This window comes from Ictalurus punctatus, chromosome 25 (assembly GCF_001660625.3).
Source record: "Ictalurus punctatus breed USDA103 chromosome 25, Coco_2.0, whole genome shotgun sequence".
In the NCBI taxonomy this organism is placed as follows: Eukaryota; Metazoa; Chordata; class Actinopteri; order Siluriformes; family Ictaluridae; genus Ictalurus; species Ictalurus punctatus.
Genome location: NC_030440.2, coordinates 9,435,657 through 9,454,544, shown reverse-complemented (window position 1 = coordinate 9,454,544; position 18,888 = coordinate 9,435,657). Strand labels below are relative to the sequence as shown.

At 41.3% G+C, this 18,888-nt stretch overlaps 2 protein-coding genes across 3 annotated transcripts in view; one reads left to right on the top strand and one right to left on the bottom strand.

Moving 5' to 3' along the window:
* Nucleotides 1–685: 685 nt before the first annotated feature.
* bloc1s2 (biogenesis of lysosomal organelles complex-1, subunit 2) lies at nucleotides 686–6,779 on the bottom strand. Its single transcript, XM_017455887.3, has 5 exons — nucleotides 6,579–6,779; nucleotides 5,551–5,667; nucleotides 2,826–2,945; nucleotides 2,578–2,682; nucleotides 686–1,287 (listed from the first exon to the last, which is right to left on the bottom strand). Exons 1-5 carry the CDS (start codon nucleotides 6,736–6,738, stop codon nucleotides 1,256–1,258), a joined length of 534 nt encoding a protein of 177 aa, XP_017311376.1. The 5' UTR covers nucleotides 6,739–6,779; the 3' UTR covers nucleotides 686–1,255.
* A 1,520-nt stretch (nucleotides 6,780–8,299) lies between these two features.
* usp24 (ubiquitin specific peptidase 24) overlaps nucleotides 8,300–18,888 on the top strand; it is a 67,594-nt gene continuing 57,005 nt past the window's right edge. For both annotated transcript variants that reach the window (XM_017455884.3, XM_017455883.3), the window contains exon 1: nucleotides 8,300–8,729. In XM_017455884.3, coding sequence (XP_017311373.1) covers nucleotides 8,430–8,729 — 300 coding nt within the window. In that variant the 5' untranslated portion in view covers nucleotides 8,300–8,429. The remainder of the gene's footprint in view (nucleotides 8,730–18,888) is intronic.

Genomic DNA, 18,888 nt, shown 5'->3' with positions numbered 1-18,888 from the left:
TTAATACTTAGTAGGGCACCCTTTAGCTGTTATGACCTGCTGCAAACAAAATACACATATTTATGCAAAACCTAAGCAGCACAAGACCTTAATAAAATGATCATTATAGCAGCGTTTAGCAACAGCTAGAACCGGCGCCGTCTCGCCACGCCTCGGGCGTTATGAGCTGGTTTTAGCTGAAGGTATTTGCGAAGCAGAGGATTAGCTCTTTAACATGCCATTCAGCCGAGAATCTCAGCGGCAGACGAGCACCTCACCATACACGGCTCTGAAACGTAGAGAGCAGCTACCAGACAAGGTGAAAGGCTGAGACCGATAAAGAAAACAGTGTGGTCTCGGTGTGCCCCCTGGTGGTGGGGTGGGACATCCGAAACAATTAGCACTGAGAATTGCTGAGGGACTAAAACAGCCAAATGTGTTATTTCTGGATATATTACAACATTTGAAATATATACTAATGATCAAAAGGGGTTAGAGTATGCTAAAAAAACTCCACTCAATGTATGACAGACTATAACCAGAGGAAAGAAATAACATTAGAAATGCCTAACTTCAGGTTCAGGAATTGTCTTTATAATAACCACTCTGCATCTTCCAGTACATTTTTATATACCTTGACAACCACCATTATAGAATGTTTATAAAAAAAAAAAAAAAAAAAAAAAAAAAAGACTTTACAGAAATGTTTGCATTTACAGTCACCCAATTTAATACCTTACAGATATAAGGGAACTTAGTACAATATTAAATAGAAAATCAGATACAAGGGACATTTCTGTCATATTTTTTAACCCACTACTATCAATTACCTCATCCTTATTCATGATTTGTCATTACACAGTTCAGTCGGATTCACACACACACACACACACACACACACACACACACACACACACACACACACACACACACACCCAACGCAGCACGTTTCCTTCAGTACATCAGCCGAAAGATTATTGGATACTGGACTCACATCAAACACTAAACTAAAGTCCACAATGTCCATGCTTATGTGAACCAGTGCACAGGCTTCTTGGAGTCTTTTCTGGACTTGGGAGTCCATCCGAGCAAAATCAGGAACTAATCAGAAAACTGTGTGTATCCAAAAAACCTGAAGGTGTGTTTCTGGATCCTATTGGAAACCAACTAATACTAGAAGCAACAACACGGCAGGAGCCCGGGGAGACTCCTGAAGCAAGAAGGGCTGATCTGAACCGAAGCTTTAACTGGGCCTTCATCTTTCCAAACACACGTCTCAGCGCTTCTCCAGTTTCTTAAACTTGGCCTCTGCAAAAATAACAAGACAAGTATATTGAGATTCTATTCGTCGGAACTCGGAACCTCTTTAGTAGCCGAGAATGAAAGCACGTCACAAAGTCATAAGCAAAAGCACTGTATTGCGTGGGTCTCATCGAGTGGCAGGGGGGACATCAGTCCACATGCAGTCTGAGGCCCTGTTCACACCGGGAATTAACATCTGTCACGAGTGGACACAAGTGGACATCCGAGACAGATAGCTGTTCACATCTGGCATTACGAATGAGTCTCCGGTGTCCACTTGTGTCTGGATTTCATACGTCATTTCCGCCTGAGGAAAACCGTTGTGCACGTTTATCACTGCGGCCATCCGAGGCATTCCTTTTCAGGCAGAAACGTCATGCAAATCCTATTTTATGTATGTTTGCACACTGTTTCAACAGCTTCTTTCCTGAGGTCTGCTAATAAACGTTTAAATGAACGTCAGACGAGACGACGAGAGAAGCAACAAAAAAAGCGTTGCTGTGGTTTCAGTCACGAGACTCGGCGGAATGATATGGGGGTGTGTGCGCTAGAAGTTCACTGTTATTATCAGTGGATCGTTAGAATCGAGTTATCATAACCAGTCCCTCCAGGATTTCACCATTTTGCGATCGCAGGAACTAACGCAAAATGAAGCTTGCGATTTTTTAAAATTGATGCAGATTTTATGCCAAGAGGCGTCATGTGACGTCATCACAACGCACATTCATTCGAAGCCCTCTTCGATTCACCTGCGACAAACATGAGTACGGATACAAACATCACAGCGAAAGACTGTTTTGTGCAACTGAAACTTCGCCAGATCGAGTAGATTTACGCAAAAAAAACACAAAACGCAGCAAGTTGCATCGCAAATTTTTAAAATCCGTGAAATCCTGTATGCTCTGATATACGTTCAGCATCATTTCTAAACAGTCTTGTGATGACTGCGTATTCTCCGGCTACGGCAATGACGCTGTTGATTGGTCGGTCGTTTGTTGCTCGCACTAAATACGTGATGTTTCCACACGTGTCCCAGACCACTTCCGAACGTTTGAGATCAATCACAACGTGTCTCCGAAATGCACTCGACCCTGTTCAGACCTGTACTTAGCTCTGTCCACTTGTGATCGGATCACACCAGGTTAATGCCAGGTGTGAACAAGGCCTGAGCTCATTCCTAGCTGTGACCAGAGTGCAAATCTGCTCCACCTAGTGGTAACATTTTATACACTCTTTTTCTCATACGCACATAGGACATGATCCTCCATGTACATACTCGCAGTAGGTTGAACTCACCCAGTTTTTTGGAGTACGTGTCCAGTTTATACGCAGCCTGCTCCAGAGCGGTGACCTGTTCCTCAATCTGGTTTATCTGGTCTAGGTATGGCTGCAAGCTCGCATCTACAAAAACAAATAAACAAACAAACAAACAAACCAAAAAACAACAACATTAACAACAACAACAAAAGTCAAATAATATAATCAGAACGTAGTGTTGTGAAACGTGGTTAAGGGAGAAATGCGTCATGAACCAGAGGACTCACACTTCTGATTGAGGTCTTGCAAGTTACGGCTGATGTTGATCGAAATGTCCTTCATCTCCATGTACTTCAGGCTGGTGAGCTTGTTCATATTCTCCAGAAGTTTATAGTCCTCACAAGTGGCTAATAATAATAATAATAATAATAATAATAATAATAAAAAACCCACATGGTCAAACTGTACACATTAGTATGCTATGAATATTATATAATTGTGAAACCGTGCTGTGAATCACATACTTTCTTTCTAATCACTAAACTGCACTTTATATCACAGAATTGTTGAATTCTTAAACCTGATTGGTCAGAAGGTGCATCTTTCCCGCTGCTTCAGTCATCTCGTCCGCTCTAGGGCTGTCGAATTCAAATTTGAACTTTGAACGCTCGTCGAATTGAAGATGAAAATGCGCATTTGAATTTCAATTAAAACATACTGTTGAGAAAAAAAAAAAAGACGGTGCACTAACAACGTTTTTTGAAGAGGAAAAATCTAGAAAGAATGGTTCTAGTGTTTGAAATAATACAATCGTAGTCAGTAACGTCGGGGGTCGAGCCGCTTAAGTGTGAGCTGAAGCTGAATAGTGAATAAACGTGGTAAACTGAAACGCTTTACTAGCAGGGTTAGTTACCTCACCTTTACACACACAAGAGAGTAATCTGACATGTACACTCAACATAAACCTAATATTACAACTCGCTTCTGCACAAAATGACACGAACGCACGAGTGATCTTGAACTTAAGTAAGGCGCTCGGTAGAACGGTAAGTCACGTTATGAATACGCTCTTTCCGTAACAACGCACTAAAACAAAGACAATGAAGAACTCCAGCATAAAGAATTCACAATATTGTATTTGAATGTCTGAATATTTTTAAGAATGAAAGCTCTCTTTGAAAGGGTGTACTTGCATTATTATGCTGTTATATTATTGTTATATCACTGGCATATAATGACAATAAATATCTTTAATCACAATTATTTCTACGTATCGCGACAGGCGTATATGTGATGTCAGACAATACCGGCGCTTTTCGTCTAGACAGTGTGTTACAGCATGTATGGTTACTAATCTGAAATAAGCACTCTGCACCCTGGTCAGTGGAGCTGTGGTTGCGACTAGTGATGAGCATGATCAGTAACATTAAACTCAAACTGTGCAAACTGATTCACTTTGACACACACAAAAAACCCCTGCATAGCTTGGTTTGTTACTTCGTTATCACTTGTACTCCTTATTGATTTTCTATTCGTCACAAGACACAGTGAGTTTGCTGGCCTACAGTCAAGAAGCACACCCAAATAAAGCCACAAAAAAAAACAAACAATGAAAATAATATCAGTGGCAAATGATGGTAAAACACAACAAAACATGTTTCTGGAGGCTGAATCGTGGGCATGTATTGCACTACATACATTGCATGCGGTTCTTCCCCAAATCGTTGACACGAAGTCGGAAGCACGCAATTGTATAGAACAGCTGTCCAATCTTATCCGGAAACGGCCTGTGGGTGCAGGTTTTCATTCCAAACAAGCAGGAGTCACACCTGATTCCACCTGTTTAATCAGTTGATCTTGGCTTTCAGTAGACTCAGGTGTGGCTTCTGCTTGGTTGGAACAAAAACCTACACCCACACTGGCCCTTTCCTGATAAGATTCAACTCCCCTGGTCTAGGATGTCTCTGTATGCTGTAGAATTCCAATTTCCCTTTACTGGAACTAAGAGGCTCAAACCTGTTCCAGCATGATAAAGCACCTGTGCACCAAGCCAGCTCCATGATCCAAATCTACATCCAAATCGAGGCTCCAAAACCTAGTGGAAAACCTTCCCAGAAGAGTGGAGCTTATACACAAAGCGAGCTCCATGAAGACATGGTTTGAGAAGGTTGGAGTGAAAGAACTTGAGTGTCCTGCACAGAACAATGACCTCTAACCCTCTGAACCCCAGATATCCTCCTCAAATGAAATGAGTACCTGTCCTCACTAATGCTCTAGTGTCTGAATGACCACAAATCCCCACAGCCACGCCAAAAAATCTAGAGGAAAGCCTTCCCAGAAGAGTGGAGGTTTATTATAATAGCAAAGGAGGTATAAATCTGGAATGGGATGTTCAACAAGAACATATGGGTGTGATGCTTTTGGCCATATAGTACATATTCTACAACACCATTATGTTGCACCAAATTGGGGGGACAGTGAATAGGAATATGGAAGAAGAATAAGAAATAAGAAATGTAAAATAGAACTTATATCAGCAAAAAAAAAACAATTCTGTGATGTTTCTGTTTGACCGATCAGTGCTGTATAAAGTAAATTTCATTTAATGTGAAGTAGATATTCGTCATTATCACAAGTCACACAAATGGTCAGAAGGTGTATGTTAGGATGCTGAATTAATATTTCTGTGTTATAATGTGTTATAAATGCATAGACTAACGTTTAGTTCTACACGCGTCTTCCTGTATTTCTCTGCTTTGTTTTAGATTTTTGTAAATCATCCTTTCATTGCTTGTCTTTGTGATTATGTTTCCACCGTTTCAATTAACTGTGGTTTTCTCTGTTGTGTTCTGTTTGGCTTATGTACCCTGACATGGACGGAGGTCCTGTTCGGCAAGAAGAGAAACCGAACCAAAGATGGGTATCATAACAAAATGGAGGAGTCGCAGATTTAAATTGCATGTTGGACTGTCTGGTGGAAAAGTGCTTGTTATGCAGGTCATTTGCATTTACCTGTGAGTTCTCCTTGCAGAAAAACAGCCATCTTTTCGAACATATCTTTGCAGAGTTCGTTGATGTCAGGCTCAGCCGGCTCTGTAGCTTCTTCTGCCGTTTCCACTCCACCATCATCTGCAACAAACAAACAAACAAACACACACTCACTAAAAGCACAAGACTGGATTTAATGACATACACATGTGGCTCTTCATTATCAATCTGCATCTATCTATCTATCTTTTTACAACACGATACATTAAGAGCCATGGGGGGTGTAAACTTTTGAACAGGATAATCAGTGTAAATTTATATTATTTTGTCTTCTGGGAAGCATGTAAATATCTTATATAGCTTCTGTAAGGGCAGTATAAAATAAAAAGAAAGATATTTAAACAAAATAACAGTTTACACCAACCATCTTGTTCAAAAGTTTACACCCCCCTGGCAGTTAATGTACTGTGTTGTGAAAAGATGGAACTCAATCATCACATACCTGCTGTTGGAATGGGAACAAATATGCAGAAGATGCTGGAAAAGTAAAGAATGTGCAGGACCTGGAGGATTTTTCTGAAGAACAGTGGGCGGTTTAACTGCTCAGGACAAACAAGGGACTCATGAAGGACTCTCACAAAACATAAACACATCATGTCGCTGATCATCCAGGTAACGACACATAGTATTAAGAATCCAGTGTGTGTAAACTTTTGAACGGGTTCATTTGTGTAAATTCAGTTATTATTGTGTCTTGTGGACTATATGTAAACATCTGTTATGTGGAATAGTTTATTCAGGGCAGAACTAAATTAACTTTTTTTTATATTGTTAACATTTTGCAGATTCTGCAAGGGGTGTGTAAACTTATGAGCACAGCTGTAGGTAAACATGAATGAATAAATAAATGCAGTCCCTGAAATGACTTGCCACTAGGCAGGGCTCAGAAGAGACATGATAGAGGAAGTCATTAGTGATGCTTGTACAGTATATTGTGCTGCAGGCAGGAGACATATACCTAGCTAACATGTCTTGCTCGTTCATTAGCTTACTGTTGTTGGTGGGTCTTCTCGGCGCAGGCGCTACATTTTCACTCGCCTCTTCGTGTCCGGGTTCTGCTCCGCTATCGGTATCGCTCCTCAGCTGAAGCACTGACGGAGGCGCTCGAGAAATGCTGTCCATAGCAGCTGCCTCCTGTCCCATCGCGGCCATTTTCACTTCCGCACAGTCACATGATTTATTCGGTCACGTGCCTCTCACGGGTTCACCACCACACCTTATCCACGAGATATAAAAACACACAATTTTTTTTCTGTCATGTTTTTGTGTGTAATTCTGAATAACGTATATCTCAATGAGATTTCTAATAAAAAATATTTGTATTTTATTTTTGTTTGTTTTATTTATTTGATCAATATTGTATGCTTGTCGACATTATTCCAATATTGCATACAACTTGAATGTAATTTAGGACTCTGTTTTTCTTTTTTTACTCTTTAAGTCACACATGGATTAAAACGCTATTTTTCTTTTTTGTGTGTGTGACTCGGATACAACGCGTAGAGACAGACACACCTAAATCCTCCGAATTTCAAAATAAAAGCCAGCTGGTCAACTCGTGTTTCCTAATTAGCACCCTAAACGGCAAATTAAACAAACAGTGGTGGAAGAAGTAATTAGATCCTTTATTTGAGTAGAAGTACTAATACTACACTATGAAAATACTTTACTACAAGTAAAAGTCCTGCATTCAAAAACTTACTTAAGTCAAAGTATCTAAGTATCATAAGCAAAATGTGCTTAAAGTATCGAAAGTAAACATACTCCCTGTGCAGTAAAATGGTCCCTGCCAGTGTTTTACCTATATTTACCTATATAAGACCATCGTGTGTTTGTAGTGTTGCTGTTATGTATTAGTAGGACAATTTTCTCAACCCATAAAGGAAAACTTAACCTTTCAGTTTATCGCAAACCTTCAAAATCACCACATTTCACTGGACAGGAAATGTATGAAAAAAAAAAAAATCTGAAAAGTGACTAGTAACTAAAGCTGTCAGACAAATGTAGTGGAGTAAAAAATGCAATATTTGCTTCTGTGATGTAGTGGAGTAGAAGTATAAAGTTGCATAAAATGGAAATACTCAGGTAAAGTACAAGTACCTCAAATTTGTATCTAAGTACTTGAGTAAATGTACTTAGTTATATTCCACCACTGCAAATAAACACAATTCTCAAAATATTACTTATAAAAAACTTATATTTTTCTCAAAATATACTTCTCAGTTTATTTTTGCGTAATGGTGATTTTCAAACTTAAAATATCAGGTAAATGTGCACAAACTCGCCACATCTATCTAATATAAACACATAAATAAAACATATTTTTGCCTCCAAACTCCTGCTAGCAGAAACATTTTCATGACAAAAAAAATGCTGAGACCAATAGTGATGTACTACATGCAGGGGGGAAAATGTCTACGATACTTAAAAAACAAACAAAAAAATTAAATAAAACATATTTAAACACGTCAATGCGTAATAAAAGTTGTATACAAATGTATTACATTTGGAAATTGTACTTTTATTATTGAAAATATATATATGTTTAAAACCTACATGGTGCGATACGAATAACTGCATAAAAGCAACCACGAGTTCACTTTGTTTTATGAGGAATCCGACGGTGGGGTGTTATTTTGACATTGAGTGTGTAGGGCGCTAGAGTGCGGATTGGGACACAGCCCGTTTCCGGCAGTCCTCCTCATCGCTCTCTCTAGCCGTGACGATGCGAGTCGGCCGTGACAGGGCAGCGCGGACTGTAAACATGGCGGCGTGCAGAGCCACAGGTCTGCGCCGCTGTTCGCCTCCTTAACTGAAGCCTGTAGAATCGAGACAGCTGAGTCATGGAGACCGAAGAAGAGCAGCACATGACGACGCTCTTGTGCATGGGATTTCCGGATCCCGTCGCCATTCGGAAAGCCCTGCGTCTGGCCAAGAACGACATCAACGAGGCCGTGGCTTTCCTGACCAACGAGAGCCCCGGACTCGGCTTTGGCTATGAGCCGATGGAGAGCGGCCCCAGCCCGGGCTCAGGGCCCAGCGGAGACCGCGACACCAGCGGGAGGACCGGCGGTGGCGGAAGCAGCGGAAGCGGCAGTGGATTCGACCCTCCTCCCGCTTACCACGATGTTGTAGAAAGCGAGGTAAGACCGAAAGCTGCTCCCCTGCACAGCTCCTGTCATTTCCCTGGAGGGAATTATTCAGTGAGTTAGCATTGCTAAGCTAACAAGCTCGTGTAGAAGGAAGCTCTTCAGCCTTGCTGTCAGAAGCTGGAGGGAAAGTGTGTGATGTTCACTCCGGCTGGACTCGAGCTGCGTGGCCCGGTGTGGAGAATAACTAATAACTACACCGCAGTCGAAATGTTTACTGGTATTCCATCTAAACAAATCCGCTAAAAACGACTAGCACTTGGGAAAGCCCGGGCTATAAACATGTATTTAAGGGTGTTTTAGTAGTAACTAGTCATCTTTTCAAGGCTCTTCAGTCCTAGAGGCTAATATTTAGCTAAAGGTGCAGTGGGCAATATCTTCAATTTCTTCCTCGTACAGATAATGAGGGAAATTATGTAGAAATTATTTAAAAATTAATAGTTTAATTAGTAACCATTGTCTCAGAACAAGTGTATTACTTAGCTGGGGGAGGGGAAAAAAGCCCCTGGAAACCTTCTTCCGGTCCGGAGCGTTTGTTTATATTTGGAGTAATTTTTATAGACACTCCCATATAAATAGTGCTGTAAAGCTGCGTTCACAGGCCCTACTATGAAGTAGCAGGTAGGCGTTCCTACTACTTGTTGCCATAGTAACATTTATGAATGGGTGGTGCAACTAGCATTAGACTTTTGATGACAAATCTTGCTGCTAAAATGAAACATGCTGGAGGGAGAGTGTACGTGTATAAAATTCAGCAGTGTGTATGTGCATCGTATTGTACGAGATGAAGGAGAAGCAATGTGAGCTCTTTGCCGTGTGGCGAAAGCGCAAGCGCCGGACTGTCTGGGTTCAGGAAACATTTCGGATTCGCACGCAGCATCATGGATCACGAATCACGTGCACTTAACTATCCCATTGGTAGTTGCTGCATCAACTTTTCTCAGCTTTGTCATGTTGCTGGACACGCCCACACCGAGTCGCTCATGTCGCCACAAGTTGCCAGCTCTCATTGAAAACTAATGATCTCCGGTCGCTTTGTTGAGCCACTGTATGTGTGAATGTTACCTTAATTCTTACACCGTTCCCTTAGTTTGGATGTAAATACCCCTTTTGATTTCAAATCCAATATACAGATCTGTACACCCCTGCTCTAGTTGAAGCATCATAAGTTCATGGGGGTGGAGCTTAGTGAGCATAGTTGGAAATAGGGGTGGGCTCAAAATTCAAATCTTATTAAATTTTTCTCATAAACTTTTTTTAACCAGTGTTGGGTAAATTACTGAAAAAAATAATCCAGTACAGATTACTAATTCCTACTTTAAAGTCCCATCTGGAGTGTGCCGATTTTACTTGTATTTCCTCATTTGTAAGTCGTTTTGGATAAAAGCATCCGCTAAATGAATAAATGTAAATGTAAAATTGTAATCTGATTACATTAGTGATTACTGCATGTAAAAATACATCAATTTCTAATTACTTTTACAATACTTTCAAAACCTGTCAAACCTACAAAAATACACTACAAAGTGAAACTCTGTTGTTTCAGTAATTTTAGCGCATGTCAATGTATGACATGATCAGAAAAAGTTGGATTTATAATAAAACTTTCCTCGGGTGTCGTCACTGTTTGTAGGACTACCAGACTGATAAAATATAAAACTTTTCAACTAGGCTAGTTTGGTGTCACTAGTCAAGGGGAGGCAGAGTTAAGCTATCATTGTATGGGTTTAGCCGCTACAGTACCGTGCAAAGTACATTATCTTTTCTTATGCTCTGCTCATTTCATGTTCATGTAAACTGGAACTCATATAGACATTTACACACCTTGTTTTCCTGCTCAGCATCAGAGGATGTTACTGTTTCAGTTTCAGTCCCTTTACTGGTTTAAAAAAACAAAACAAATCTGCGTATGTCCATTTTCCCTCACACTGACCGTGAGTTAGCGTTTGGCAGAATTGAGACCTGTCAGCCAATAAGACGCGAGTATTTCCACATATTTTCCTGTAAACCTTGTCTGATTGGTCTCGCCTCCGTTCATTGAAGATATAAAATTACAGGCACTCTTCCTTTACTGATGTTCAGTTATGTAGTGACAAACCGCTCCAGGTGGAGAATTATTCAGGGCTAAAGAAAAAAATCTTCAGGGCAAAACGTGATTTATTTTAAACATGCATTTTACTTAATATTGTTTTCTTAACAATAAATTTGTAACGCAAGTAATATAATTTTATTGGCATCAGTAACTAATGAAATGACATCAATGTAAAAAGTAATGCGTTATGTCACTGCATTATCAGAAAGTCATTCGATTACAGTAAAGCGTTACACCCAACTCTGGCATTAACACATTGTTCCGGTTTAGTCCTTCACTAGGTTGGTGAAGAAATCTCACCGTCATGTGTGTGTGGGTGTGCGTGTCTATATTTGATCACCTACACATCCGTCTGTCCAGCAGCAATGTGATGCTGTTATTTTCCTGTTAACTAATGGAAAAAAAGATACCAGGTGTTCTGAAAGAGTAGTTTTACTTTATCATTAAATCCACAGCTCTAAGACTTGCTTTAGCCTTTACTCATTATTACTGAATCTTTTAGACTAGGTGTAATTGTATTCATATCGCAGTTATTAGTTTGTTTATGTGCTTATACCTCAGCCCTGTGGAGTTCTTGATTCTGATTGGTCAGACGGTGTTGAGTGATTATTATTTTTGTAGCAGCAGCACTGATGGTCGTTCTGTCTGTAATCCAACCACAGGTTTATTTTAAATCAGATGAAGTTTTCTGTCATGAGAGAGTGTTGAGGATGGAAGACTTTCTGTGACACAACAAGCAGAAGCTGGTGAGGGAGCTAGAGTTTATCCATCCATCCATCCATCCATCCTCTATACCGCTTATCCTTCTTTCAGGGTCACAGGGAACCTGGAGCCTATCCCAGAGAGCATTGGGCACAAGGGGGTGTACACCCTGGACAGGGTGCCAATCCACACACCCATTCATACACTACGGACACTTTAGACACTCCAATCAGCCTACCATGCATGTCTTTGGACTGGGGGAGAAACCGGAATACCTGTAGGAAACCCCCGCAGCACGGGGAGAACATGCAAACTCCGCACACACAGGGCCACGGTGGGAATCGAACCCCGACCCTGGAGGTGTGAGACGAACCACAAAGCCACCATGTGCCCAGCTAGAGTTTATAGCTGATATAATGTGCCTGATATCAGGAAGTAACTTGTTTGCAAAAGCACAACATGCCAATCATTGGGCGAACTGCTGTAGTATGAAAGGATTATAACACTACAAGACGTGGTGTTATAGGGAAAGAATCCACTCTGGATTATTGCTGAGTCGTGTCACATCACCCCGTCACTACTTTACTATAACAGCCCCATCATGTTTTAGGACTTGCATAATTCTGAGCTTTTTCACTTTCAGTTTTCAACCATCACACCCATAAGTGCTTGTTGAACATCCCAGTCCAGATTTATTCCCCCTTTGCTGTTATAATAAGCTCCTCAGTTCTAGGAAGGCTTTCCACTAGGATTTGGATCATGGAGCTGTCTTTGTGCACAGGGGCATTGTCATGCTGGGACAGGTTTTAGGCGTCTTGGTTTAAGTGAAGGGAAATTGTAATGCTGCATTATAGAGCTGCAACAACTAATCGATAAAATCGATAATATTCGATGATGAAAATCGTTGTCAACGAATCTCATTATGGATTAGTTGTTCTGCACGCGGCACGGGGTGTGTTTACTCACTACGTTACTTCTATTCTGAAAACATGCTGCAGAGAGTAAATACTAAAGTTGTGTCCCAAATGAAGTACTATACACTTACACTATGTACTCCACCGTCACATGGCACATGACGTCATACGCATGTAATGTGACACCGCTAGCTTTAGCAGATACCCAGGGTCACTGACACTGACTTTCTTCACTTTACTGTTTATATACTTTTATATAAAATAAACTAAGTGTTTATGCTTAATTTTTTATGGATGCACAAAAAGCATGGAATTACACTACAGTCCTAAATGAATGATATATAGTCTGGTGTGTGGTGGCTCATTGTGCAAAGTTTTAGTCTGAAGTTTATATTTGTAACACTCAGTTTGTGGATTTTATTTTAAATAAAGGAAAAAATGGTACTGAAAGTTTGCCCCGCCCCCAATCTGATTAATAAAAAAAAAAAAATCAGCCAACTAATTAATTATGAAAATAATCGTTAGTTGCAGCCCTACTACATTATTTATAAAAGCAATATGGTACGATGCTGAATATCGGCACGACTGTGATTACTCGCGGCGCTCCTGCCTACAGCCGGATCACAGACATGCCGATATTCAAGAGGTTTTCACACTGGCAGTTTAATCCGAAACAGAGCACAGTTTGCATGAAAAATCGATCATGTGAAAGCTGTCATGCGGACCGGGAAGCGCACCGGGGTACCGAACCCGAGACTACCTGTAGGAGGTGGTCTGAGTTCGGTTTCTCTGGAACTGTGCTGTGATTCCCGCGACTGTGAACGCAACTCGTACTCGGGTCCGCACTTGTTCAGGAAGTAAACTAACCTGTGCATGTGTTTTAGCCAATGACTGCATCATTAGTTCCCATAACACACCTGTACCATGAGTGTCAGGGGAACGTTGTCCTCTGCTGAGCATAATATCTGCTGAGCATAATAGCACTAAGATTTATTTATTTATTTATTTATTTATTTATTTACACTACCTGTCAAAAGTTTGGGGACAGTTGAACGAATGTTTCTCATGATCTTAAAAAGATTTTGACCGAGGACAATCGCACTCGGATTTGTACCGCAGCGAACGTGCCCGATGTGTGCCCGGTTTAACCGCGCTCTTGCTCGTGCCTTATTGCTTCATTGTAGGTGTACAGAAGAATGTGCTGTGCAAATCTGTGGCGAATGCTGATTGGTTGAGGTGGGAAGTGTTGGACTTGTGAACCGTGTCGTTTTCTTTTTTCTTTTCTTCGTTCCTTCCTTGTATCCTGAACTCGGAGGGACTCGGAGGAACTCTGAGGTGAGGAGACCAAGTTTTTTCTGGTCGGGATTTACGAGTTATAACCTCTAATCAAAATGTAATAATATCCATACTGAGAAAATGTTGTGGTTATTTTGGTACATATTATGCTTGTATAAGGTATAGATGATGATGATGATGATAATAATAATAAGGTACAGCGAATGGATTTCGATATTTATGTCTTATGATGCTTGTCACATGAGCGTATACCATGAATATGGTGTAACATTTCACATGGCTGCCAGAGTAGCGCTTAGATTTGGGAGACCTGTAAGCTCTGCATGGTGGCTGTGTATTTATGGGGAAACCATAAAGTGATTCGAGAGTGAAAGCTAAAGCGTCTTGCTCAGTCCCGTGTTCTGGGTGCAGATTATTCATTAAATCAGCTAAAAAGATATGGACATGTAACATAAGGTAATAACCAGGGGTGTTATTATTAACGATACGGAATATCGCATTGTTCAGTACGAAGCTCTTGATTCGATACGTCTGCCGATCACACAGTAGCATGCTAGCAGATTCACTTGGCAGATGGAACGTTAGCCTTGAACGCTCAGCTCTGGTGTACGGAGCACGTCGGCTTCTGGGTGAGTGACACCGCTGAGCCCTCTGAGTGGAGGAGCGAAACTTTACACCAGGACTAATCACACACACGTCCACGCATCTGCACTGAATCAATCACACACACGCACACGCGTGCACGTCCACGCATCTGCACTGAGCAAATTACACACACACACACACACACGTCCATGCATCTGCACTGAGCCAGTTACACACACTCACACACACTCACTCTCACTCACTCTCGCTCTCTCTCACACTCGCAATATGAATGTGCATCAGGTGTGTTTAGTGTTTTGATGTTTTTAATCAATTTATGAAGCCACTGTAAACTTTATCGTTACATATTATATCGTAATTGTACAACGCTGTCGTGTTTTTGTGCAGGCGATTTAGCTTTGTTTTATTGTAAATGGAAAAAAAAGTGACGGTAACTTGCAGCATTTACCAAATGCACAATGAACTGAAATCAGCTTTTGAGACAAGTAAACATTCAGTTTCAGCGAATTCAACATCAACTACAGACGTTGCATCCGTCGATTCCGGCATGTTTTCTTCCGGACACGCCCCCAACTCTTTTAGTAATTCAAACCTCCACCACTAGAGAGAAAATGGCTATTTTCAAGGTTTTCCAGTACTTAAATTTCAAAAAGCCGATTGCAAGAACTTCAAGCACCTTTTAGTATTTAGGCACAGCGGTTAGTGTAACGTAAGCTCACTTACTAGCAAACATGGGCATGAAGAAGCAGACACTGCTGCAAAAGAGGCACTCTGAGTGGATCTAATACCTCCAGTACCACTGACCTAAAACCCATAATGAACTTGTTTATTAACAACAAAGGGCAAACTGACTGGGACCAGTGCACCATGAACACACTCCATGAAATCAGCCCCATCGTTGGCAAAAGAAACGTTGCTGTTTTCACATGGCTGGGATCAGGTCGTCTCCACTCGCTGTGGAATAGCTCACTCTGGGACGACACACACGTTATTAATATTAGGAGAAGACTCACCGACATGTTTCAAGGATAATGGATTCTGGCAGAAGGTACATGTTTTATTAGACTGTACCGGTCTTAACCCTTTCCTGTACAGTTAACAATAAAGTCAAACCTAACGTAGTTTTAGAGAAAACTAGATTAAAAACCTTATACAGACTTCCTTACACATTTCTCGCATGGAAATAGCCCTAGAAGCTGGCATGGTGTGAAAAAGCAAATCCAACATGGCTAATTTTATTATTTTCACAGCGGTTAGCGTAACATTAGCTCTCTTGGTAGCAAACAGGAACTCTTTAAAGATTAAGGTAAAGAATTTAGGTTAAATGAAGCGTCCCTAACCGTTGTGTATTCGGGGAAAGCAGTGGGATGTGTCGTTTTAGTGAAAATAGTATTAAGTGCCGCACGTACTACATTACTTACGGTACTACCGTATTGACGATACTACTGTTCCAGCAATACAGTGGCGTCGGCGGGATTTTGAAGCTTTAGTATCGTGATACTACCGTAGTACCAGTATATCGTACAACCCTACAGAGAGAATACGCTGTTCTACTACTCAGCCCAGTGTCTAACCTGTCACATCTCTTCACAAGCAAAACATTATCCCGGCTTTAAAAGATGCAGCGCACACAGAAAAACCTGTATGGAGCTTATTTTAGTCCCAGCCTGTTTCCAAAACTCACTCGCTCGCTCTCTCTCTCTCTTTCTCTCTCTCTCACTCTTTCTCTTTTGTGCTCTCTCTCTTTTGCTCTCTCTTTTACTCTCTTTCACTCTCTTTTGTACTCTCTCTCTCTAAGCTTCTTTAATCATTATTGATGATACTCCCTGAACATTGTGTATGCGGTTTTCTAGCCCACTCAGTCATCCTTCTCCATCTGGTCCGAAAAGCAGTGGCATTTAGAGCCGCTCTAATAACAAGGTGTCATCATGACTATTTTCTGATCTCTTTATAATTCTATCCATCTTTTTTTTTTTTTTTTCCAAGCTGTAGCTCAGAAAGCCCCGGTTTTCAGCAGTGGTTCCGAGTTTTATTCGCCGCGAGACTTTCTGAATGAAGTGGAAGTTTAGCCTCTTTACTCGTAGATTTCCTGTTTAGCAGGTAAGCTAACGGACTGGTTTTGCTCCAGCTCCAGACGGAAACGTCATGTTTGGCGTATTCCAGATATACTCCTTCTCGGTATGACGGCGCTCGCACACGGCACGCCTCTTGTTCTCTTTGTCCTTCCAATTCATAAAATCTACAACATGCACATGCAGTCGCTTTCCAAGTGGAGGGTGGAGGTCCATGTCGCTCTTCGAATCTGTCCATTGTAAAATATGCTAGCTAGCTTGACTGGTTTCTCACGTGTAACGCAACATGCACACTAGCCTACACATTTGTATTACCGGGAAATTATGACCACATTTTGTGTTCTTCATTAATTCCGTGAGATCATGATATTTTTATTCTAGGTGAAACATTTAAACACACTCTTAAGCTGCGCTCACACATACAAGTCGCCCCTCGCTGTACTACGAAGTCGCCAGTAGGCGTTCCTGTTACTGGTTACCATAGTAACACTGATCAGTGGGTGGCGCAACTAGCATTCCACTTTTTGACAGCAATTCAGTTTTCTTGCAGCTAAAATGCAACAGTCTGGCGTTTGTGTATAAATTTCACCAGTGTATATGTACATCATATCGTGCGAAATGACGGAGAAGCAGCGCGTGCTCTTTCTGCGGCGAAAGCGCCAGTTTAGCTTATGGGCGGCTATGGATCACGTCTTCACTCCCATTGGTCGTCGCTGCACCAAGTCGCTCCAAACTTGCATAAAGTTCAACTTTGTCGTGTTGCCGGACACGCCCACGTCGAATCACTCATGCCGCCAGATCTCATTGAAAGCGAACGATCTCCGGTCACTTTGTCACCGCAAGCCGCTGCATGTGTGAACGTACCTTTCTCTCAAGCTCACTCGCCGATGAGAGGAAATCGGCGTTAAGCCCCGCCCACACGCCAGAGAGATTTGTGTCAGAATGACGGTCGTAAGCTTCGTTCATAAACCGTGATTAGCGAAAAGGAAGCTTAGACAACCGTTCAAATAGAACGCTGTTTATTTGAAGATCAGGTTACCTTTTTTCCACCGAGTCCACTGTGTTCAGTTTCAGAGCGCTCGTTTTTCTTCTTTCACGTCGTGTATTGTAGTTCGTTTCTTGAAAAGTTACGCTCAATACTTTTGGCACAAATTGAATCGCATATTTTCCATGCTGGATCTTATAGAGACTCGCAGGCTGTGGTATACAGAGTGTTCTAGAAATCTCCACACATAGGGGAAATGAACACTTTTAAAGTGAACTTTATTTACGAAACATCCTCTACATGATCCAGCCATTTCTGTGCAAACACACACGGTCGTCTCTCCCAACTTTTGCTCCCAGTTTGTTAACAGTGTCGTGTGTGTGTGTGTGTGTGTGTGATGTGCTTGCTATGTTTCCACAACCTTACGACAGCTTCCAGGTCCAGCCTTGAGAATGATTTCAGTAGGTTTTTCTTTTGTCATAGACATTCTTAACGGCTGTCTGGAAATATATACACGCAAGTATGAAACATTTCGGAAGCCATTTTGCTAATTGTCCTGCTGCTGTCTGATGTACACCGTGAGGCGGTGGTCGTTCTGTACAGACTGTCCCAAAAGTCTCCATGCTGGAACATTCTGTACAGAACGACACAAAAAAATCCCTCCGCCTCACGGTGTAAACAACAAAGTGTTCGAAATTCAGCTGTATGAATTTTCAGAGTATTTATGTATGTATTTATTTATTTATTTATTTATTTTACAAATCCATCAGAGAGCTGGCTAGCTGATTTATTTATCTATTTATTTATTTATTTATTTATTTATTTTACAAATCCATCAGAGAGCTGGCTAGCTGATTTATTTATTTATTTATTTATTTATTTATTTATTTATTTATTTGCAGTTTTATTTAATTATTTGAAGTTATCTAGCTTCGTCTGTTTGCTTGCGTGTTTTGTGAAGCTGCGTTTGTTTGTGTCGGGTGTCACAGGTCTCGAGTCTCGGGGCTATAAATAGTGCAGGGAGCAATACTATTCCCAAGGCCACGTTCTGGTAAACAGCAACAGACTGAGATTTCGATGTTCCAGTACACACTGCGCACACACACACACATCGTAGTGACACACAATACAGATGTCTCATCATAAAACCAACTCAAATACAACAGCACCTGAGCAAAGATCACTCATATTGTGTATTTGCTGAGTACGTTGTGTCTGTAGAAACAGGCTCAGTGACCTGCTTACTCAAAGCACGTACAGAGGTCTCATGGGACACGTTACATTTGCAGTGTCCTGACACGTGCGTCCTCCAACATCCATACACTGCCTTGTCACTAATATTGCCAGATGCATAGTTGGTGTTTGAGTAAGAATCTGGGATGGCGTACCTGTCAATCACAGCGACCACTAGCCAATCATCAGCGCCTCTGAGCTCATGCATGCAGAAGTGGGCGGATAGCGCTTTCCTCAGACGGTGTTACGCCTC